This window comes from Sorex fumeus, unplaced genomic scaffold, assembly GCF_029834395.1.
Source record: "Sorex fumeus unplaced genomic scaffold, SorFum_2.1 ptg000122l, whole genome shotgun sequence".
Classification (NCBI taxonomy): domain Eukaryota; kingdom Metazoa; phylum Chordata; class Mammalia; order Eulipotyphla; family Soricidae; genus Sorex; species Sorex fumeus.
The window spans coordinates 9,655,836-9,680,718 of record NW_026606179.1 but is presented as its reverse complement, the minus strand read 5'-3'; the positions used below and the strand labels follow the sequence as shown (position 1 = coordinate 9,680,718).

At 47.2% G+C, this 24,883-nt stretch overlaps 2 protein-coding genes across 2 annotated transcripts; one reads left to right on the top strand and one right to left on the bottom strand.

The window, feature by feature from the left end:
- The first annotated feature begins 674 nt into the window (after positions 1-674).
- Positions 675-1,925, top strand: LOC130043277 (protein FRG2-like-2). The gene is made up of 3 exons (XM_056135534.1): positions 675-789; positions 953-1,030; positions 1,417-1,925. The coding sequence occupies exons 1-3, from the start codon at positions 675-677 to the stop codon at positions 1,923-1,925; spliced, it is 702 nt and encodes a 233-aa protein (XP_055991509.1).
- An 8,850-nt stretch (positions 1,926-10,775) lies between these two features.
- On the bottom strand, positions 10,776-12,024 carry LOC130043276 (protein FRG2-like-1). Its single transcript, XM_056135533.1, has 3 exons — positions 11,910-12,024; positions 11,670-11,747; positions 10,776-11,284 (listed from the first exon to the last, which is right to left on the bottom strand). The coding sequence occupies exons 1-3, from the start codon at positions 12,022-12,024 to the stop codon at positions 10,776-10,778; spliced, it is 702 nt and encodes a 233-aa protein (XP_055991508.1).
- Positions 12,025-24,883: the final 12,859 nt, after the last annotated feature.

The window sequence follows — 24,883 nt, the reverse complement described above, 5'->3', positions numbered from 1 at the left end:
GTTTGGACGCGGGACGGGGCGGTCACTCCTGCTGCTGTCTCAGGATCATTTGTGGTGCCAGGGAGTGAACCTGGGTTCACCTTGTGTAAGGCAAGCGTCTTACCTCAGGAATCTCTCCAACCCCCATATAGGAGTGATCCCTGAGCACAGAGAAGGTGCAAGTCCTGAGCACCAAGGTGAGTGGGCCGAAAACAAAAACAAAAACAAAAAAAGACCAACAGGACATGATGACATATAAGCCTGTTTACATATTTGATACTTTCGTGGAGATTTCGGCAATATTCAGCCATCCTCTGGAAACAAACCCTTTTCTTCAAACTCGGTCATTTATGTCAATTTGTAAGATGAATTAGATGCTTAGGAAGGCAGAGAGGAGTGTCACGCCCTAAAGATTAAGCCCTGCCTCAGGCGCATCCCAGGGAATTTGAGACCGGGGCTATGAGGATTGGGCAGAAGCCTAAATCTCCCAACCAATAGGAGCAAGCTCCGCCCACCCACAGTGCTATAAGAGGATGAGTCCTCTCTTAATCCACCACTCCTGCTCTGGACCTGGCAGAGTGAAGTTCGTCTGCGTGCTCAGGGCTTCAGGACCTCGCTTGGCCGAGAAGAGGTCTCCTTGCTTCGGATGTGAAGACCTGGATCTGGCCGAGAGAGGACCTTGCTTTGGCTTCAGGATGACGTCCGGATCTGAAGACCTCCACCCTCATGAACCTGAGCTCCAGCACCTCGCTTCAAAGCCACCATTCCAAGAGAAGGCCTGTTCTGGCTGGAACTCAGAGAGGGAGAAAGGTAAGAAATCCCCTCCTGCGGGGCTAAATTCCACCCTGGTGGAGGCTCTGGAATGGACTGAGTGCCTGAAGCCTGGAGGTGGCCTCGGAGCTGGGATCCACAGCAATGCCTCTGTGGAATTTGCACGACTAGCCTGACACCCAAACTCTGTATTTGTCTGCAGGTCCAGAGTCCCAGAGCACGGAGGACAAGCACACGGATCATGAGGCCTGGGGTGAGAGCAGCTTCGCAGACCAATCAGGTAGAAGGACATGGTGTCCCAGGGGAGTCGAGGGGTTGGGGGGAGGTCCTGGCCTCCGGGTGTCAGGGATTTACTCTCACTGTGTTGTCAGAGTCAGAAAACAGCTCTGAGGAAGATGAAAACAGAGGCTGGAAGAGGCAGAGGAGACGGGGGAGCCTCCCGCCCCACACAACAGGTGGGTGTTGCTTTAGGATCCCAGGGACCTCCAAGGGGCAGGTCATAGTCAAGGTCTTTCGAGGGTTGTTCAATGGGGCAACCCATTGGGAGCCCCAGGGATCCTTGAGAACAAGGTAGAAGGGCGGGGAGGAGGTCCTGCTGTGTCCTGGATTGGGGGGGTTCCTCAGGAAATGATGTGCCACGTCTCTGACCAGCTTTTTCCTCTGTAGGGAGCCTCTCAGATGCAGAGTACAATGGGGAGAATTTAGGTGCCAGTCTCCCAGAGGGCCCCGCCTCTGCTCACCACAGCTGCAGTGACGAGGCCCACAAGGATTCCTCTCCCCAAAGAGCTCAGAGGAGGCCCCTGTCACCGGGACCCAACATCACCCCCGTGAACAAGAAGCTCAAGTCTCAGTCGCCCAGACTCCAACGCTCCCCTCGTCACAGGCACCCCTCTCTTCAGAAGCGCCCCTCTCTCCGGCGAGGCCTGGTGATGACCCTGCGCTGCCTGTCCCAGGCTGTGTACGAGGATGTGGTGCAGGTACGGAGGCAGCAGGTCTACACCCCACTCTCTCACGAGCACCTGGCCCTGCTCACTCAGCTCCGGGTGCCCCTCACAGGCCTGGTGCAGACCCTCTACTCCATGGCCAGCCAGGCAGCCTGGGCCTTCCCTGCTGAGGGCTGGATGGTGGCTAGCTCCCCCATGGCCCAAGATGCACAGTGCTCCTCCCATGAGTGAGGGGGTCCTTTCGCCACATCCCAGAGGCAGGGCCTGGAACCGGGTCTCACTAGGCTCCAGCTAGCACCCCAAGCGCCCAAGACTCCTGTAGAAAACAGAGGCCTGTGACTTCTCAGAAGCTTCCAGAAGGAAAGTGGGACCTGCTCTACCCAGCCTGGTGATGACCGAGAGAACTGGGTGACGTGTCACTATGAAGGGACTCGAAAGACCAGGAAATGGGACCCTGGCTTCCAGGACACTGACCAACACTGACATTCCGTGACACATGGGGTTGGACCCCTGGAGGTCTCAGGACGGACATGTTCTTCAGTGAGAACAACAGGGCATTGTCTGTTTCCAGTTCTTTGTGCTTGGGGCATGGAGCACACCTCCTGCCACCCTTAGGAGAAACTTCCCCGGGTTGGGGGTGGCAGGGGACTGGCAGAGCAGATTATGGCTGGCTCATATTCATCCCAGCCAGGCATCCTACTGCAGTCAGAGTTCAGCATCAATTAGATCCAACTGGACAAAATCATGATGAAATTGCTGTGAGCCGGTTTAGCTTTAGTAGTTTCATAAAAACCCTCTCAAGGCATAGGAAACACGTTTGACCTGAGGGGCTCACCCCACCCAGTGCAGAATGAGGTTCCTTTGTTTTTAATTTATTTATTATGATAATGGATAAATGATCCAGCAAGATTTTAGGCATTCCTCTTAGCATGTTTTTCTGTGTTTACACTGGGATTTTAAAAATAGGCCATCATAGCATGAATATTTTTTTGTGGGAAATGAAATAAAAGTCTTTAAAAATTGTTGTGTGCTTGGCTTTGTCATTATCATATTAGTCATGATTTCGTGTGCTGTGTATTTTATTTTGTTTTGTTTTTTGTGGTCATGCCTGGTGATACTCAGAATTTCCTCCTAGCTCGGGGGTTAGAAGACCATGGAGGATGCCAGGGAATTGAGCCTGGTTTTCTACATGCAAGGCAAGCACTCTACCTGCTCTAGTATCTCTCCAGCCATACAATCCAGATTTTTAAACAATTTTTTAAATTAAAAAATTTAAATTTCTCTGAAAATTAATTTTTTTCCTAACACAAATAGCACCAGTGAAATTGGAGTATAATAAAAATTTTGTGGCCAACAAATTGGGGACTGTGAGCATGAAAATTATAAGGATGAAATTTCAACTGAACAGCTGGAAAAGTTTCATGTTATTCGTCGATTGCCTCAAGCAGGCCCCAGTAACGTCTCTTTCATCCTAGCCCTGAGATTATATTCAAGGCTCTTTAGGAGAATGAGACCCATCGTTGTTACTTTATTTGGCATATTTGGTATGCCACGGGGAGTTTGCCAGACTCTGCCCTGTGGGCAGGCTACATTCGATAGCCTGCCAGTTTGTCCAAAGTAGGAATGAGATAATAAGATGTCATAAAAGATGTCCTGATAAGATGTCGCGTGGCCACAAATGCGGCCACGCGGTTCCGGGAGCTGGATTTTATAGTCTCTGAGTCTTGGTCGTTGATGGGATTACACGGAGCGAGGGGGCCAGGTGGTGGGTGTGACCCCGCCTACTGGAATTTGGAGGATCTGGGTGGAGGATGCTAGACTCCAATCCGAGTAGGCTTGGAGATCTCGGTCCCGGAACCCGCGTGGCTTTGTCCCTCTGCCAGTACCTTCATGTGTGCAGAGAGTGGTCTCAGCAAGGTGGTGGCTGGTGCTGGAGGTCTTCGGCTGCCGGAGCCCTGGTCGGGGTGGGGAGGAAAGCTCAACCCACTCCCCTCCAAGGGACCCCAGCGAGGAACAGCCAGGCGCAGGGGCAGGAGACTGCACTGGTCTCGTCCGGGAGCTGGATTTTATTTTATTTATTTATTTACTTATTTATTTTTTAAAAATGTTTCATGATGTGCTCAAAATCACCTTTGTGTTTTAGGTTATGTTGCTCATTTTATTTCTGAAGATTTGGGGGCACACCCAGTGATTTTCAGGGACCATTTCAGGCACAGTGCTTGGGGTTTGCTCCTGGCATTGTTCAGCGATTGAACCCTGGTCTCCAGCATACAAAGTATGCGCACTACCTCTCTAATGTATTTCCCGGTTATCTGTATGTTAAATTTAATATTTGCCAGTGCCCAACTTGAAAATAACACAAACAACCTATGCTGGGGGTATGGGCACAAAGGGACATTCAGTGCTGGTGGGAGTGTCAACTGGTCCAGGCTTTTTGGAAAATAATATGGACATTCCTAAAAAATATAGAAGGAGGTCGGATCAATAGCACAGCAGGTAGGGCGTTTTCCTTGAAAGCGGCTGACCCGATGAGATTCCCAGCATTCCATATGGTTCCCTGAGCACCTGTTTTTAGAGATAACTTGTGTCATTTTGTTTTAGAAAACTTTGTTTTAGAGATACTTTGTGTCTTTTTTCTTAGAGTGCTTTGTTTTAGAGATACTTTGTGTCTCTTCATTTTAGAGTATTTTGTTTTAGAGATACTGTGTGTCTATGTTAGAGTACCTTTTTTTAAGTTCTCAAATTTTTATTTTTTTAAATTTATTTATTAATTTTTTAATTAAAAATATTTAATAGTGAGACATCATGAGGTACAATTGCAGACTTACACATTTTTGTGCTTGGGTTTCAATTATACAATGATCAAATACCCATCCCTCCACCGGTGCCCATTTCCCACCACCATGGATCCCAGTGTCCCTCTCACCCCCCATTCCCCCCCTCATCTCACCCTGCCTCTGTGGCAGGGTATTCCCTTTTGTTCTCTCTCTCTCTTATTGGGTGTTGTGGTTTGCAAAAGAGGCAATGAGTGACAATCATTTTTAGTCTGTAGTCTACTTTCCACATGCTTCTCCCATCCTGGGAGGATCCTCCCAACACCTTTATTTGGTGTTCCCTTCTTTATCTGAGCTCCCTTTTCCCCTAGTATGTATGCTGGGCCTCTAAGCCATGGAGTAAAATTCCTGTAGAGTACCTTGTTTTAGAGATACTTTGTTTCTCATTACAGCTCTTCCAGCGAATTTTTTTTCAGTCTGGGTTTAATAGCTAGCTGAAACTCCATCTTTTTTAAATGCAGAAGCACATAGAATTGCTTTAATACTGAAAATGTAGCTGTTTAAATTGCTAAAAGGCAAGCAAATCAAATTTACCATGTATAAAAATTAGTAAATTTTTACTAATTTGTATGGAGCTCATACAAATGGTTAATAATAGTGCCGTTTTGAGGTGGTGACAAATTCACAAATATCCACGTATCTTACTACACTTATTGAAGAACTAAAAAAAAATACCCCAGAGAAATCAAAAAACCCAAATATAAGAAAATGCCTGGTAGCAAATATTACTTTGGAGGTGAGTGTAATATTCATATCTCATGTTTGTAATTCAGTTAATTCTTTTTATTTATTTTTTAGTTGAATCACCATAAGATACAGTTACAAACTTTCATAATTAAGTTTCAATCATATGGGGCTGGAGCAACAGTAGAGCTGGGTAGGGTGTGTTTGCTTTGCACGAGGCCGACCGGGGTTCAATCCCTGGCATCCCGTATGGTCCCCCAAGCATTGCCAGGAGTAATTCATGAGCGCGGAGCCAGGAGTAATCCCTTAGCATTGCTGAGTGCGACTCAAAAACAGTAAAAGTAAAGTAAAGGCCCTCCCATTGATCGTCGATTTGCTCGAGCGGGCCCAGTAACGTCTCCATTGGAGACTTTGTTGTTACTGTGTCTGGCATATGTGACTCAAAAACAGTAAAGTAAAATAAAATAAATAAAAATTGTCGTCATACAATGGAGCACCTATCCTTCCACCAGTGCACATTTTCTACCACCAGTGTTCCCAGTATCCCTTTCGCCACCCCCACCCCATTCCACCCCCTGCCTCTGGGGCAGGTACATTCCTTCTTACTCTCTCTCTACTTGCGGGCATTATGGTTTGCAATACAGATACTAAGAGGCTATCATATTTGGTCCTTTGTCTACTTTCAGCATGTATCTCCCATCTCTCCAACCATCATTGACCTAGTGGGCCCTTCTCCATCCAACTGCCTTTTCCCCCAGCACGTTAGGCTGGTTTCCAAACTGTGGAGTGATCCTCCTGGCCCTTATCTCTACTATCCTTAGCTAATTGTCTCACATTATGTTACTTTATATTCCACAAATGAGTGCAGTCATTCTATGTCTGTCTCTCTCTTTCTGACCAATTTTACTTAGCATGATGCTCTCCATGTGTAAAATTCTGTCTTATGCAGGTTTTATCTCATGCTAAAGAGCAAACACACAACATTTGAAATGATGCACTAGCTGTATGCATTTATTATTTACACTTAGGTATCCTGAGAACACGCCTTAAGCGATTTAAAAAATTAAAATTTCACCAATTAAAAGCAAAAGAGAGGGGTATGGAGCAATAGCACAGCGGGTAGGATGTTTGCCTTGCACCCAGCATTCCCAGATTCGATTCCGAGCATCCCATATGGTCCCCTGAGCACCTACAGGGATATTTCCTGAGTGCAGAGTCAGCAGTAACCCCTGTGCATTGCCGAGTGTGACCCAAAAAGCTAAAAAAAAAAAAGTAAAAGAGAGTTTGTTGGCCTCATTATCTGTCCATGATCTAAAACATTTAGAAACAGCTAGCAAACAAAAGTAGGTTAAAATATTCACGTTTGAGTAAAAAAAAAAAAAACTAACCCTCTTCAAGAAAACTGGGAATAATGGTTAAAAATGTGAACTGACACCAGTTGCCCCCCCACGAGCGGCTCTCAGGCACGGCCACGGCCCTAAAAGCACAAGGACTTAACGCAGAAAACCAGCAGCTTTGAGCAGAAAAGCGAACGGACTATGCGTTAATCCAGGCCATCATGCCTGCCGGGAGGGGAAAGGGTGTTGCACCCTTTGCACTCTCCTCTCTGGAATGAAAGATGGCAGCGGCACGGGAGCCTTGTGGACAGCGGGTATGAGCTGGGGGTCGGGGGCAACAAAAACCTCATGGGAAGGGTGGTGTTCTGGTCCGTCCTTCACGTCCTACCGAGGTCGTCTGTTGCCCCCCACGAGCGACTCTCCGGCACAGCCACGGCCCCAGAAGCACAAGGACTTAATGCAGAACCCAGCAGCTTGGAGCAGAAAAGTGAATGGACTATGCGTTAATCCAGACCATCATGTCTGCCCAGAGGGTAAAGGATGTTGCCCCATTCGCACTCTCCTCTCTGGAAAGAAAGATGGCGGCCACATGGGAGCCTTGTGGACAGCAGGTATGAGCCGGGGGTCGGGGGCGACAAAAATCTCATGGGAAGGGGGACATTCCTGCCCATCCTTCAAGCCCAACCGAGGTCACCAGTTGCCCCCCCACGAGCGGCTCTCCAGCACATCCACGACTCCAGAGCACAGAAACCAATCTCTTAATTATCTAACTTTTAGTAGAAATACTTCCAGGGTTAATAGGTAAAATAGCAGAAATCCAAAACCAAATCCAAAACGTTTAATTCTTGAACCCAGCTGTAGAAAGCATATCATTTCACAACACTTTTTCAGCATGTCTGATTTGGAGAGGGGAGGGGGGTGGCGGTAAACTTTAAATAATAATGGTGCATCTTTTACCGAAACAATGAATCTAGTCAAAGTATATAGAGTGTGAACTAGAATCATCTGCCTCACAGGAAATTGTGAGGGATGGGAGGTGGGGTTCTATTGGGGTTCGTGGTAAAAAAATAAGTATTGGTAAAGGGAAATGTGTTTGATATTTACATGACTGAGACCTAAACCTGAAAGCTCTGTAACTTTTCCCACAGTGATTCAATAAATAAATAAATTATAAATAAAATGTGAACTGATCCAGTTAGTTAGTTAGTAATCAATGTATCTGGCAACGTGTAAGATTCCATTCAAGACAATTGGTTTCAAAATGTGTGAATTAGAGTAATAACTTTTTTAATAACAACAACAACAAAAACAATAATAATAATAAATTTACCCCTGTGCAAACAGAAACTTCTGTTTTGGAGGCGAAATCTCATCCTCAGAGTTCCGGTCCCTAACCTGCGCCCACTTTGCCGCTCTCTCTAGCTCCATCTCTTGCTGGATTGCTAGATTGCTCACGCATCCCCCAAGGAGATGGGACTTACAACCCACAATCAAACACTGCTGCAGTTTGTGGGAAAGCACACCATTTGCAGGTGTCAACAAGTTGCATCACCTACACTACACAGCTCCAGCTCTGGTGCATGGTCCAAGGAGTTGGAACTACTGTGCGTATTGGTACGTATATGTGTGTGCATGTGTATGTGTGCACGTGTGTGCGTGTGTCTGTGTGTTTGTGGGTGTTTGTGCGTGTGTGCCCGCGAGTCTCACATCGTGAGAGGGAGCTCGTCTGTTTCCAATGGACCACCCGCAGCTCTCATCACCGGTGACACTGGGGGCCTCGGTGAGGAAGGAGCACCGGCCCTCGCATGAGACGGCCAGGCACGAGGATGAACAGACCTGACGAAACTCTCAGGGCCTACCGGAGCAAGGCCCGCTACCCTCCCACCCCAGCCCTGAGAGATCGCATCCCAGAGCCTGGCAGGCGCTGTGCTCCTGAGGGCAGCCTCTTCGCGTCATCATCGAATGTGTAGCCGCATGGGCCGGGCAGCAGCCTTTGTCCCTGTGGGGTTCCTGCCCCGTCCCCGCTTCTCTGGCTGTGCTGGCCCGCAGCTGCCCCACAGGGGCCAAGGTCATACCTGGACTGGAAGATGAAAACAGACGTGATGACGTGGACATGGTCCTTAAGTTGGAAACAGGGAAGCTCTGGGACGCAGCAGGGGGCCAGGGATGGGGGTGGGGATGAGGGGTGGGTGGGGAGACCAGTGGAGGTGGGAGGTGAAGGAGGGAGAGGCCTAGCGCGGGGACCACGGGGAAGCCCGGATGCGGAGTAAACGCGCAGAGTTGGAGAGATGGAGACGGTTTTGCAGTGGTCAGGGCTCCTGGCTCTACACGGAGCTGAAGCTCAGGGAATATCCATGACTCCTCCAGGCAAACTCATTTCCCTTTGGGGTGAAAATTGACCCCTCCTGAAGCCTGAAACAGAAGTGGGCAGGAATGGAGCTGGGCAGGCTCTCAACAAGAATGCCCTGGGGTGGTGTTGGAATTACTGGCCTTACAGGCCAGATAGGAGTTGAAGAAATCCGACCTTTGATTTCTTAAACCTCTCTATCTCTCTGGCCATTGTATGAACCAAATTGTTGACCCATTTCATATTTTTTCCTACAACATATTCTGATACATAAGACTTATGACAGTCTAAAATCTCAATTATTCCCCATCACCCTTTCACTCATGAGGCTGCAAGAGAGAGACTACAGGGGATAAGGCACTTGTCTCGCTTGTGGCGGGGCACTGTCAGGGAGTTGCCCCTGAGCACTGCTAGGTGTGCTCCTGACCCCAAATTGTTGAAAAAGAAAATCAAGCAAGGATGGGGTCAGAGAAATAGCATAAAGGTTAGAGGTATTTGCACTCCCAGCTGGATCTCCCAGAACCATGTGATCCCCAGATCTCTGCTGAGTGCGCCCCCCAATGTGCACATAGTCCCTGGACCTGTACCATGTAAATTCTATCTTTCAAGATATTTTCAGGGGTCCACGCTTGGTGATCCTCAAGGGTTACTTCTGTCTCCACACTCAGGGATCCCTCCTGGCAGTGTTCAAGTGACCATACCGGGATGCCCATGACAGAATGCAGGTCAGCCACATGCAAGGCGAGTGTTCTACCCATTGTACTAACTCTATGGCTCTTAAAAGAATTCTTTAGAGTTCCAGAGACACTTAATTTTGATAATAATGATAACAAATTTAGTTCCTAGGTTTATCATGTGCTATTAAGATTATTTTTAATTTTGTGAATACATACGCATTATATATATCTATATGTACATGTACGCATATATATATATTATACTTAATAGTATTGGTAGTCAAGCTCAGGTCCAAGCCTTACACATATATGAATGACATGCTCGGTCAATGAGACAAATTGTTGTTGTTTTGTTTGTCTGCAAACAATATTATATTATTATAATGAAATATAATATATTTATTATATTATATAATATAAATAATATTTGCAAAAAATCTTCAAAAAAATATACATGCTGTGATGCCCTATTTTTAAAATCCCAGGGTAAACACAGAAAAACATGCTAAGAGAAATACCTAAAATCTTGCTGGATCATTTATCCATTATCATAATAAATAAAGTATAAACAAAGGAACCTCATTCTGCACTGGGTGGGGTGAGCCCCTCAGGTCAAACTTGTTTCCTATGCCTTGAGAGGGTTTTTATGAAACTACTAAAGCCAAACCGGCTCACAGCAATTTCATCATGATTTTGTCCAGTTGGATCTAATTGATGCTGAACTCTGACTGCAGTAGGATGCCTGGCTGGGATGAGGATTAGCCAGCCATACCCTGCTCTGCCTGTCCCCTGCCACCCCCAACCCGGGGAAGTTTCTCCTAAGGGTGGCAGGAGGTGTGCTCCACGCCCCAAGCACAAAGAACTGGAAACAGACAATGCCCTGTTGTTCTCACTGAAGAACATGTCCGTCCTGAGACCTCCAGGGGTCCAACCCCATGTGTCAGGCAATGTCAGTGTTGGTCAGTGTCCTGGAAGCCAGGGTCCCATTTCCTGGTCTTTCGAGTCCCTTCATAGTGACACGTCATCCAGTTCTCTCGGTCATCACCAGGCTGGGTAGAGCAGGTCCCACTTTCCTTCTGGAAGCTTCTGAGAAGTCACAGGCCTCTGTTTTCTGCAGGAGTCTTGGGCGCTGGGGGTGTTAGCTGGAGCCTAGTGAGACCCGGTTCCAGGCCCTGCCTCTGGGATGTGACAAAAGAGCCCCCTCACTCATGGGAGGAGCACTGTGCATCTTGGGCCATGGGGGAGCTAGCCACCATCCAGCCCTCAGCAGGGAAGGCCCAGGCTGCCTGGCTGGCCATGGAGTAGAGGGTCTGCACCAGGCCTGTGAGGGGCACCTGGAGCTGAGCGAGCAGGGCCCGGTGCTCGTGAGAGAGTGGGGTGTAGAGCTGCTGCCTCCGTGCCTGCACCACATCCTCGTACACAGCCTGGGACAGGCAGCGCAGGGTCATCACCAGGCCTCGCCGGAGAGAGGGGCGCTTCTGAAGAGAGGGGTGCCGGTGACGAGGGGAGCGTTGGAGTCTGGGCGACTGAGACTTGAGCTTCTTGTTCACAGGGTTGCTGTTGGGTCCCGGTGACAGGGGCCTCCCATGAGCTCTTTGGGGAGAGGAATCCTTGTGGGTCTCTTCACTGCAGCTGTGGTGGGCAGAGTCTGGGCCCTCTGGGAGACTGGCACCTAAATTCTCCCCATTGTACTCTGCATCTGAGAGGCTCCCTACAGAGGAAAATACTGGTCAGAGACATGGCACCTCATTTCCTGAGGAACCCCCCAGTCCAGGACACAGCAGGACCTACTCCCCGCCCCTCTATCTTTTCTTCAAGGCCCCCTGGGGCTCCCAATGGACTCCCCCATTGAACAACCCTCGAAAGACCTTGACTATGACCCGCCCCTTGGCGGTCCCTGGGATCCTAAAGCAACACCCACCTGTTGTGTGGGGCGGGAGGCTCCCCCGTCTCCTCTGCCTCTTCCAGCCTCTGTTTTCATCTTCCTCAGAGCTGTTTTCTGACTCTGACAACACAGTGAGAGTGAATCCCCAACACCAGGAGGCCATGACCTCCCCCCAACCCCTCCACTCCCCTGGGACACCATGTCCTCCTACCTGATTGGTCTGCGAAGCTGCTCTCACCCCAGGCCTCATGATCCATGTGCTTGTCCTCCGTGCTCTGGGGCTCTGGACCTGCAGACAAATACAGAGTTTGGGTGTCAGGCTAGTCCTGCAAGTCCCACAGAGGCGTTGCTCTGATCGCAGCTCCGAGGCCACCTCCAGGCTTCAGGCACTCAGTCCATTCCAAGGCCTCCACCGGGGTGGAATTTTGTCCCGCAGGAGGGGACTTCGTACCTTTCTCCCTCTCTGAGTTCCAGCCAGAATAGGCCTTCTCTGGGAATGGTGGCTTTGCAGCGGGGTGCTGGAGTGCAGGGTCATGAGGGTGGAGGTCTTCAGATTCGGACGTCATCCTGAAGCCAAAGCAAGGTCCTCTCTCGGCCAGATCCAGGTCTTCACATAGAAGCAAGGAGACCTCTTCTAGGCCAAGCGAGGTCGTGAAGCCCCGAGCACATAGAAGATCTTCTCTCTGCCAGGTCCAGAGCAGGAGTAATGGATGAGGAGAGGACTCAACCTCTTAAAGCACTGTGGGTGGGCGGAGCTTGCTCCTATTGGTTGGCAGATTTAGGCTCCTGCCCAATACTCATAGCCCAGGTTTCACATTCCCTGGGACTGCGCCTGAGGCAGGGCTTAGTCTTTAGGGCGTGACACTCCTCTCTGCCTTCCTAAGCATCTAATTCATTTTACAAATTGACATAAATGACCGAGTTCGAAGAAAAGGGTTTGTTTCCAGAGGATGGCTGAATATTGCCGAAATCTCAACGAAAGTATCAAATATGTAAACAGGCATATATGTCATCATGTCCTGTTGGTCTTTTTGTTTGTTTGTTTTTGTTTTCGGCCCACTCACCTTGGAGCTCAGGACTTGCACCTTCTCTGTGCTCAGGCATTACTCCTATATGGGGGTTGGAGAGATTCCTGAGGTAAGGCACTTGCCTTGCACATGGTGAACCCAGATTCACTGCTGGTACCACATATGATCCCTAGACAGCAGCAGGAGTGACCCACCCCCCATCCCCCATCCCCACCAACCCAGAGCTAGGAATCAACCCTGAGCACTGCAGGATGTGCCCCCCCCCAAAAAAAAACCAAATACCTATGGATATGAGTGATCCTAACGAATTGAGGGTGCTAGCCTGCATGAGGCCAACCTGCATTTGATCCCCAATACCCCATCTGGTCACCAATGCACCACCAGGACTGATGTCTATGTGCAGAGCCAGGAGTAAGCCCTGAGCACCACCACTGGGTGTGGTCCCAAAACAAAAACAGACAAAACAAACAAACAAAAAACCCCACCTGTTTGGCTTCATTAATATAGAGACCAACTTAGACTAGCTTTTCATTCTGTTTCTATCCCTGGGAGAGGAACCCACGTGGATGAAAAGGAAACCATGGCCTCTCATCTACCGGTTCTTTCCTTGTGTGAAAATGTGCTAGTTTGGGCCAGAGCCATAGAATAGTAGGTGAAGTGCTTTCCTTGTCTGCAGCTGACCCGGTTTCCTCTTCAGATGGTCCCTGAGCCCCACCAGGAGTGGTCCCTGATATAGAGCCAGAAGTAAGCCTGAGAAGCACTGGGTATGCCCCACCTCAAAAGAAAAAAGGCAAGAAAAACATGAGTACATATTTGCATGCTCTTGAATAGCAAACTTCTGAAAGATATTATTCATTCTCTTTAGCGTGCCTCCTAGTTCATATTTTCAAGTTACCCAAGTTCCCAGAGCCCCACCAGGAGTTATCCCTGAGAGAATTAGCATTCAGTACTGAGCACAGCTTGAGGCCCTTCATGTTCCCGGAGCGAACAGATGCCATTGGGCTACACTAGCACGCGACAGGGACAAATGGAGACGTTACTGGCGCCCGCTCGAGCAAATCGACGACTAACGGGAAGTTAAGTGATTAATTAATAAGTGATTAACTGAGCACAGCTAAGTGTGGCCCCAAACCAACAACAATAGGAAAACCAAACCAACATAGAGAAATAAAGATTTATTATTTGGGGAAAAATAGTACAGGTGTCACTTACATTGAGCCAACTGAGGTTGGATCCCTGGCACCCCATGGTCATCCCAGCACTAATGGATGTTTTCCTGATGAACACTGGGCCCCCCTTCCATTACCTCCCTCGGTGGCCTGAGAATTCCTCAAAGGTGGGTCTCCAGCAACATCGTGACTTCAGGCACTGAAACAGATGCCCGAAGCACCAAGTCCCAAAGAGAAAAAGAAAAGAGTTTTGCCCTGAGCCCATTTCAGGCAGAACATTGAAGATCCTAGGGAATTTCTTTCTGCCTTGAGGTCCCAGATTTTTTGTTATACTTATGAAGTGGTCTGAGGGCTGCTCCTAGGACCTGAGCTGGAGCCTTCTGGAGCCCAACACCTGCAGGGGGATGGGGCCTGTGTTCACTCACCACTACCCAGTGGTTTAGTCAAACCCACAGGAACAAAGCTTTCCTTTATTAGAGTGTGACCAGATTGTTTGAGGTGGAATTCGCAGGTTTTGTCTCTGGGGCTAAAGGCAATGTGAAAGTTTGGCTGTTACTCGTTTGGGGCATCCCCAGCAGTGCTGGGAACAACCAAAGGTGTTCTGGAGGCCAGGAAGGACCAGGAATTGCCCTACAATCCTGTACATACCTGGAGCTCACCAGACCTTTGCGCTCTCCCTGCAGGCAGGCATGCACTTTCATAACTTCAGATCGTGAGTGAATGTGCGTTTATGTATGTGTGTCTGTGCGTGTATTTAGAAGAAGAAACACCTGCGCAGGATTCACTGTAATCATCCAGGGCTTGGAGGAGATGCACAAGGGTATCTGGTGGGCAGAATGAGTACAAACACCCACACAGTAGTTCCTGGTTCACAGCAAGAAAACATGGGGACAGCCTGGAGTCAGGGGCATGAAATAAGGCAAGGAGACTTCCTTGTGAAGTTTACAGGACTTTCAGCGCCTCTAGAGCCATAAGAAAGGACAGTATCCTGGCAAACACGACCCAGCCTCTGACAGGAAGTGAAGCCAACATATGCTCTGAGGGGCTCCGTACAGGAGGAGCATCAGAAGTAGTTTCACCTGCAACTCTCTTCTGGCAGCCTCTCTTTGAGGCCACAGCACCACTGGAAGGACATGGGAGAATCTTCATTCCAAGGGTGTTTCCCTCTGGGTCCTGCTCAGGTGCTTTCATGGGAGCCTTGGTAGTCTTTACATTTATGTCTCTCGGTTGGTGAAAATAAACTTTTGCTGTTGTTGGTGTTGTTGTTGTTTGTTTCGGGGTCACAACAAGCAGTGCTCAATATTTACTTCTAGCTCTGTTAGGAGACATTTCTGGAGAGACTTGGAGGACCATATGGTCTGCCAGGAATTTGAACTGAAGACATGTTGATCACATGTATGGTAAGCACCCTACCCACTATACTATCCCTCTGGCCTGGAAAAATGGTCTTAAAAGTCCACGATGGTCAATGGCATTCCTGATGTTCACGCCAATAAGTTGTTGTTGTTGTTTTGTTGCTATTTTTGACACAAGCAGCAGTTCACATGGGTGACTCCTGGTTTGGTGCTTGGGAGTCATTCCTGGTGGGGCTCAGGGGACCACGCAGTCCTGGGGATCAAACTCATGCCTCCCTCAGGCAGACTGTGAGCTCCAGTCCACTGATCCATTTTGCTGACCCATATTTGTCTTCATGCTTTGATTTATCACCTGCAGGAGTGGAGGGCTTGTGCTTTCTCTCGATTGTCCTCCGGATAGTAGACCACGAGAGGGACACGCCTTTCTCAGTCCTTCTGTGTCTCTCAAAGAGCAACTGACCTTAAACTTTCCCTGTAAGCACATATAAAATCTCCGGTTTCTACTAATATTTGAAAAGGAGTTTTAGGTGTTGAGTGAAGTGATCTGATATTAGCCTCAGGAGGAGATGCCTAAGCCCCCTACACAGTAGACCGTTCCAAGGGTGCTCACAGACTCCTCATTCAGTGCTGCAGTTTCATTGCTAGATCTTTATCTTCACTTTCTTCTTGAAACTGGTCTAAAATGTCCTATAGATGGGTCCAAGATATCATATAGTGTGTAAAGCACTTACCTTGAAAGCAACAGACTGGCTTTTGGTCCCCTGGGCCCCATATGGTCCTCTTAGCACCTCCAGGGGGATTCTTGAGCACAGAGCCAGAAATAAGTCCTAGGCACCACCAGGTGTGGCCCCTAAATAAAACAAAACAAAAAGTTCTATATACATCTTTGTTCCTTCTCAGACTTAGCTCAGACGTTTTATAGACAATTGACTCTTTTCCCAGAATTAGTCATTCACTTGCCAGAATTCGCTGAGAAACTTCCCACTTCAGCAGCCAGAGATACACCACAAAAGACTCCCCAATGGTCCAGCGTGATAGTACAGTAGGTATGGTGGTATTTGCATGTGGCCAAACCCAGTTAGATACTCGAGCACAAACCCTGGAGTAAGTCCTGAGCATAATGAAATATGGCCCTAACCTCCATCCCTCAAAAAAAAAAAGACAATTTTTCAATAACCTGCAAACTACAATGCTTTCAGAAGACACAATGGTATCTATTAAGCACAGCATAATCTAGAGTTAGAAAAACTTTCTATTCCACAGTTATCATTGGGATACACTATAGATTCACTAGGTTGCATGATGCCTTGATTTATACTCAACCAAAAGTTTCTTATAAGTATAGGAATATTAAAGGCACAACACACTCCTTATAATCCTGAAAATGCCATCTTTAATGCCATCTATAAAGAAAACTATAGTCAATGGTTTCGAATTGACAGACCCTAATTACCACTAAGGCAGGATTTCTTTTTTTTTTAATTTTATTTATTTATTTTTATTATTTATTTTTTTATTTGTGAAACACCATGAGGTACAGTTATAGACTTACAAATTTTTGTGCTTGGGTTGCAGTTATACAATGATCAAGTACCCATCCCTCCACCAGCGCCCATCCTCCACCACCACGGGTCCCAGCGTCCCTCCCATCCCCCATCCGACCCATCCCACCTTGCCTCTGTGGCAGGGTATTCCCTTTTGTTCTCTCTCTCTCTCTCTTTTTGGGTCCTGTAGTTTGTAAGAGAGGCATAGAGTGGTAATCATGTGTGGTCTATAGTCTAATTTCAGCATGCATCTCCCACCTTGGGAGGATCCTCCCAGCACCCTTTATTTGGTGCTCTCTTCTCTCTCTGAGCTTCTTTTCCCCTAGCACGTGTGGGTGACCTCCAAGTCCTGGAGCAAAATTCGTGGTACCAATCACTCCTGGATGTTAGTCTACCATTTTGTTGCTTTATGTTTCCCAGCTGAATGCAATCTCTCTGCATCTATCCCTCTCTTTCTGACTCATTTTGCTTAACATGATACTTTCCATGTAGTACCACATGTATGTGAATGTCATGACTTCATCTTTTCTAACAGCTACATAGTACTCCATTGTGTAAATGTACCAAAGTTTCTTTTACCACTCATCTGTTCTCGGGCACTCAGGTTTTTTCCAGATTCTGGCTATTGTAAAGAGTGCTGCAATGACCAAACAAATGCAGATGTCACTTCGACTATACTTTCTGCCTCTCTGGGATATGTTCCCAGGAGGGCCACGGTATATTTTGAACAAAAAAGAAAAGTACTGAATCAACCTGTGGGGATCTGAATGGAAGAGCTTCCTGGTATGAATTTCGTGTTTGTCATTATGTAGCTCCCATCTTGGTTTTCCTGAGTTCTGCTCAGGGTCAATTTGATAAACTTCTGACTTTCCTGGACATTAGCTAATTGCAGGCGGAGGATTCCTACCTTGCAATCACCTGTAAGAGACCCACTTCTTATCCAACCAAATTGGGGTTAGATCATCTCAGCATGGGGAATGTGTAGAGAAACAAACATTCGATCTGCTAATACCAGCGGGACGTGTAGTGTGTGAACCCAGGAAAAGGCTCTAGGGAGCCCCCTCACTTACCTGTGGGGTCACGTCTCACACAAGCGCTTGGAACATTCCTTCATTTCTGTGCAAAGGGAGACTAGAGATGCAGTTTCCAGTGGTTACATCTGTTTGGCCTCTAGCAGGTGAGTTGGAGAAATAACTACGAGCCGTGGTCCCAGCATCCTGGGCTTGGTAAGGCTGCAGGCCACAGAGTATCTGAGTGTCTGAAGCAGCCCCCTGCCCTGGGCCAAGAGCGCAAAGCAGGAACTGTGCTGCAGGTGACTGACTGTCCTAGGGTCGGTTCATTGCTGTCCTGTCTGCAGAATGGCTGGGGAAGCCATTGAGGAGGGAACCCAAAAGTCACTGTTTCATGTCCATCTCTGAGCCTAGAATGAGCCCCCCGCCCAGGCAAGAGAGAACTTTGTTTGCTTTTTTCCCCTTTTTCTATTTTTTGGCTTTCTGGGTCACACCCCGACAGTGCTCAGGTGTCATTCCTGGCTCTGCGCTCAGAAATTACTCCTGGTGGTGCATGGGATACCTTATGGGATGCCAGTGATTGAAACTGGGTTGGCTAAGTGAGAGACAAACATCCCACCACATATACTCTCACTCCAGCCTGAGAGTTTTGTTTTCTGTGCCTCTGCATGTGCTGGGGGCATCTGTGGGTGCCGTTGAAGTGGAGTTTCCCTGAATGAGCACCTGAAGTGACTCGGGAGGTGGCTGGAGAGGAAGATCCTGCAAGCAAGCTGCAGCTTGCTCGAGCTTCCTTCCCTCCCCTTGTGGGCCTGCCTGAACAGTAGTATCTCAGTGTCTCCCCACCCCAGAGTCTTCCCTCCCTTCAGTCCATGAGACCAAATGGATGGCAAGAAGTCTTGCCTTGAGTTCGGACCTACAAGATTTTCCTAAGATTGAGACAAATTGAGAGGGTGGTGGTCGTTGGAACTCATGACTCTTGGGTGGGCTACAGTCCCGGGATGTCAGCACAGGTGGAGGTTATACTGTGGAGTTCCTGCTCGTGCTTTGTGCATCACAGAAGAGCAAATGCATGAACTATGCAGATGCATGGCTCAGTGCTATGAAAAGGAGAGTACTGTGGGTTGGAGAGAGTACAGAGGGGAAAGCCAAGATCTATAAGCAGTACAGGGTAAGCCCAAACCAACACTGTGGAGAGAAGACATACCAGCGCTTCCCTTTTCAACAAGAATCATCCAAACACTCTGAAACATTTTAGAGTATGGGATGTGGCAGCTGCGTGTGCCTTGAAATTTCTGTGAAACTGCCAGTGTCTTTTTTCATAGTTCATTCTGTTTGTTGTATTGGGCCACACCTGGCTAGGTCCATGAGGGCTTATGTTGTCTTGGGGATTGAATCCTGTCTCACCATGCAGTAAGCACAAGTAGCCATTTGAGGAAGCTCCCTGCTCCATAATATTATATTATTTTTGCAATTAATTGCCTAATGATGTGTGGTCTACACAGAGCAGGGAGCTGATATCAATTTTCACAGTATAGCTAAAAAGTTGTTTTGCGGGTTGTGTTTTCTTTTCTCCTGGGGCCTAAGCTGGCAGTGCTCAGGGCTGACTCCTGGCTCTGTGCTCAGAATATCCACATGCATCCAACCACCATCCATGTTCCTTTGTATAAAGCATAGGGAGAACTTTCACTATAATGTAGGGTGTAAATGTGCAACAAACCAGAAGAGTTTTAATGAGGTATTTTATTCACTAACACGCAGCACTGAGAAGTTTGTATTTAAGGCAGTGGAATGGGTCTGTTCCTACTGATGTAAATAAGTCACTTCTACATAACATTGGAGAAGGAAAACAATCAGACTAGTCTGATTGTTTCATTTTTGTTTAATATGCCCAAAGTACCTAGTCTGAGATGACAGCACTTTGGGTATATTAAACAAAAATGAAAAATATTGTGGTGTTTTCAAAGTGTGAAAATACTGTGTATGGCACTTTTCTGAAGACCCGAGGGGCATCTGTGTCACTGCAGAGCACAGAGAAACTGGGGTGATGGCGCATGAGCGTGAAGAAACAGATGGTGGGGAAACACGCAATGGGCAGCACCAAACACATTCACCAGCACCCAGCTGGGACTCGGGGAAAGGGTGAGACACACGTGGAAGATGGAAGAGAGGGCATACAGGGACACAAAGGTGCTGACCAGCACGAGGATGCTGTGGGTGCCCCTGGTCTCTGAGTAATCTGCGGGGGTGCTGCTAGTGATGTGGACATGCTGGACTTGTCTCTTGTGCCTGTACAACATGTACATCCTGGAGACACTGGCTCAAACCATGTTGCTCAGAGAACAAAACCCAGGAGCTATTAGCAATGTGAGAGTGAGCCAGTTCCTTATTTCATCTTGATTAGCAGTATAAAACAACCCAAGATTATTTTTTCTAGTGATATTTTTTATAATTATTTTTATTAGTGAAACACCATGAGGTACAGTTATAGACTTATAAATTTTTGTGCTTGGGTTTCAGTTATACAATGATCAAGTACCCATTCCTCCACCAGCGCCCATCCTCCACCACCACGGGTCCCAGCATCCCTCCCATCGCCCATCCCCCCCGTCCCACCCTGCCTCTGTGGCAGGGCATTCCCTCTTGTTCTCTCTCTCTTCTTTTGGGTGCTGTGCTTTGCAAGAGAGGCATTGAGTGGCAATCATGTTTGTTCTATACACTACCTTCAGCATGTCTCTCCCACCCCGGGAGGATCCTCACAACACCCTTTATTTGGTGCTTTCTTCTCTATCTAAGCTTCCTTTTCACCTAGCACATGTGGCTGGCCTTCAAGTCATGGAGCAAAATTCCTGGTACGAATCTCAGCCATTCCTGGGTGTTAGTCTCCCGTTTTGTTGCTTTATGTCCCCCAGATGAATGCAATCTTTCTGTGTCTATCCCGCTCTTTCTGACTCATTTCACTTAACACAATACTTTCCATGAAGTACCACTTGTATGTAAATTTCATAACTTCATCTTTTCTAACAGCTATTTAGTACTCCATTGTGTAAATGTACCAAAGTTTCTTTAACCAGTCATTTGTTCTCGGGCACTCAGGTTTTTTCCAGATTCTGGCTATTGTAAAGAGTGCTGCAATGAACAAACAATTGCAGATGTCACTTCGACTATACCTTTTTGCCTCTCTAGGATATGTTCCCAGGAGTGCTGTAGCTGGGTCAAATGGGAGATCAAATTCTAATTTTTTGAGAATCGTCCATACTGTTTTCCAAAAGGGTTGGACCAGCTGACATTGCCACCAGCAGTGAAGGAGGGTCCCTTTCTCACCACATCCGCGCCAGCACCAGTTGCTTTTGTTCTTGTGGATGTGGGCCAGTCTCCGTGGTTTGAAATGATATCTCATTGTTGTTTTGATCTGCATCTCTCTGATGATTAGCGATGTAGAGCATTTTCTCATGTGCCTTTTTGCCATTCGGATTTCTTCTTTGCGAAAGGTTCTGTTCATTTCCTCGCCCCATTTTTTGATGGGGTTGGGTGATTTCTTCTTGTGTAGTTTAACCAGTACCTTGTATATCCTTGATATCAACCCCTTGTCGGATGTGTATTTGGTGAATATTCTTTCCCATTCTGTAGGCTGTCTTTGTATTTCGGTCACTGTTTCTTTTGAGGTGCAGAAGCTTCTTAGTTTAAGATAGTCCCATTTGTCTATCTCTGTTTTCACTTGCTCGGCCAGTGGCGTGACATCTTTGAAGATACCATTAACTTCAATATCATGGTGAGTTTTGCCAACTGTCTTCAATAAACATTATGGATTCCGGTCTGATGTTCAGGTCATAAATCCATTTCGATCTTACTTTTGTGCATGGTGTTAGGCAGAGATCTGAGCCCACTTTTTTGCATGTAGCCGTCCAGTTTTGCCAGCACAATTTATTAAAGAGGCTTTCCCTGCTCCATTTATCTAGTGATATTTTTAATGCTCATTTTACTCATTATATTTAAAGAATAGGTCTAGTTGATCAACGGGTTCAACACCCAGTTCAGCATCAAAGAGGAGTCAAGGCACTTGGCGACTCTGTGCTTGAGCTCAGCCCAGCCTGGGCACTAGGGCCTAGGGTGACCATCTGGAACACACTTAGGAGGCACGTGCTGCCCGTGGACACCTCTGCCCACTCTGTGTGTGTAGAAAAAGACTTTGCATCCAGAATCCCCCAGGAAATCTTCCAACCCCAAACTTGCTGTTGTCTGGGTGACTCCTTTCGAGAGAATCACCAAACAATTGGCTATGGTCAGGTGTCTGAGAATCAAATTGGTGGGTCTCAACCTGCCCCCCTGTGACAGAATGGGAGACATAATAGAATAGCAGAGAGAAATTTCCCCGGACCCCCATGAGAGTCTGAATGAAAAACATCATGTCCACTTCCCAGTGGCTTGAGGTCATGCTGCTGGTTTCCAGATGAGTGAAGTACCTCTTCATGGTCATTATCTCTACGGGCAAATGCTACATGCCAGCATTACATGGATGACGTGATGTAAACACAACTATCTGTGCTTATTGGTCCCTGTCATACTCGTAGTATGACTCTCCTCTAGAGAGACTCCAATACCTGACCCGCCAAGCCTTGAGAGTGGCTTGTTTGAATGATGATATGAGCAGTGCACATCACTTAATCACTTAATCACTTAATCCCCATTATTCATCGATTTACTCGAGCGGGTGCCAGTAACATCTCCATTCATCCCGGTTGCGTGCTAGCATAGCCCAATGGTATCTGTTCATTCTAGGAACATGCAGAGCTTCAAACTGATCACTCAGGGTCTTAACGAAGAAGTCTGACCATCTTGTAGGTGGGCATCCACGTGATCTTTTGATGTCCCATGGAATCCAATCAGTAATGGCTCTAGTCCAGCGGTTGTCTGTAAACCTCATTACGTGTCCAGCCCATCTGATTTTTGATGTCTTGGCAAATGAGACAGCGTCCCTGATTCTTGAGCATTGACGAAAATCAGAACTCCGGATTCTATCCCTCATTTGAGTGAATCGTGATATTCCAAGCATAGCTCTTTCGATTCCTCTTTGAGAGACCTGAATAGCGTTCTCATCCTGTTTTCGTAGGGTCCAGGACTCTGAGGCATATGTTAATGCAGGAAGAACAGTGGAATCAAAGAGATGTGCTTGTAGCTGGAGGTTCTTTGTCCTTTTAGTTATTTCTTCAACGCTCTTGAAGGCATTCCAAGCCGCTCTCTTCCTCCTGCGCAACTCCGGTGCCAGGTCATTTATCATGTTGATTTCTCGACCTAGGTATATATAACTGTTGCATTCGGAGATGGTGGTTCCATTGAGAGCGAATGGAGTGTCAGGAACAAGGCTGTTTCTCATAAACATTGTCTTCATAAGATTCAGCTGTAGTCTGACCTTTCCACATTCACGGTCAAAGTCGTTCAGCATTTGTGCCGCTTGGCTAATGTTTGGTGTTATTAGAACGATGTCATTAGCAAAGCAGAGTTGGTGTAGTTGCCGACCATCTATCTTCACTCCCATGCTTTCCCATTCCAGTCGTCGCATGATGTTCTCGAGGGTGGCACTGAAGAGTTTTGGTGAAATGGTATCACCCTGCCGAACCCCTCTCTTGATATGATGATTACTTATTTGTAGAATGGTGAGATCTTGGTAGTGAATCCACAATAGAGCTCATGAAGGATCCTGATGTATTGAGTTTGTACGCCCTGATTGGCTAGGGCTTCCATAACCGCTTCCGTCTCAACAGAATCAAAGGCCTTCTTTAAATCAATGAATGTTAGACAGAGCGGCATCTTGAACTCCCGAGAAACCTCAATGAGCTTAGTAATCGTGTGGATATGGTCGATGGTACTGAATCCTTTTCGGAATCTGGCTTGTTCACATGGTTGTCCTTCATCTAGTGTTCTGCTAATCCTATTCAGGATGACTCGAGTGAACAGTTTGTAGATGACAGACAGTAGGCAGATTGGGCGATAGTTGCCAATGTCGTGGATGTCTCCCTTCTTGTATAGTAGTACAGTCCTGCTGGTTTTCCATTGGGATAGAACCTTGCATTCAGAGAGGTAGCGTGTGAAGAGCCGAGCCAATCTATTAATGAGTACTGATGGTAAGTTCTTCAGGTGTTCAGGTCTGATCTTGTCTGGGGCAGGTGCATTTTGTTTCTTTACCGACGAGATGGCATGTTGGATTTCGGAAGGGAGAACATTGGGAACGACATATCCATCATGTGGTATGTGGTATGTGGGCAAGTGGACGTGGCTATTAAAGAGATCTGAGTAGAAGTCATGAATAATCTTCTCCATTGCCCTTCTGGAAGATGTGATAGATCCATCATGATGTTGGAGGGCAGTCATCTTGGTTTTGTAGTTGGTGAAGGACAGGCTGGCATTACGAATGCTTTTCCCAGCTTCTGCCACATCTACCAGTACTGCTGCTCTCTTGTTTTTGAGGTCATCCTTGATGGCTTCTCTGCACTGCTTTGCCAGTTCGGATGTTTGCTTGTGGTTGCCTGAGGCATGTGCCAAGCCACGTTGGCGAATAAGTTCAAGAGTGTTAGAAGAAAGGCGGTTTTTAGTGGTTATCTCTCTCTTGGCATTCTTCGCACAATCATGGAGGTGCTGAATCATTCAATCGTATTCCTCATCAATGTTGTCAATGACGGCATCTTCCCATGTTGCCGCAACAGAGCCAAAGAGCTTCCAGTTGGTGGTCATTCTGGGAGTCCTCTTCTTAAATCTTGCATTCTTTTCTCCTCGTTCTGTGAGGTAGAATTTTGCACGAAGAAGACGGTGGTCTGATCCCGTTTGGAATTTTGGGACAACAGCAACATCGGTTAGGCAAAACCGCCAATTGAATATGATGTGGTCCATTTCATTGTGGAATCGTCCATCGGGAGACTCCCATGTCGAACGTTTAGATTCAGCCTTTTGGAACTGTGAGTTACCATGGAAGGTTTTGGTTGACATGATGAACTCAGACAGTCTGACACCCTGTTCTTTCCATTCCAGGCCATGGGTCCCGATGTGGAGTTCATCGACTGATCTTCTTGGTCCTATCTTGGCATTAAAATCACCGACAATGATCTTGTAGAAGGTGTGATCTTCTTTATAGAATTTCTTCAGCTGCATGTAGAACTTCTCAGTTTCTCTTTCACCATAACTGGATGTTGGTGCATAGACAACAAAGATAGAAACTGCCGGTAGTGAGCCACATCTATTCAAGTGTAATCGTCCAATTTGTGTTGTTAGGCATTCAAATGAATCAATGCTCCTGGCTAAGTTTGTGTTGACAAGGATACCGACACCAC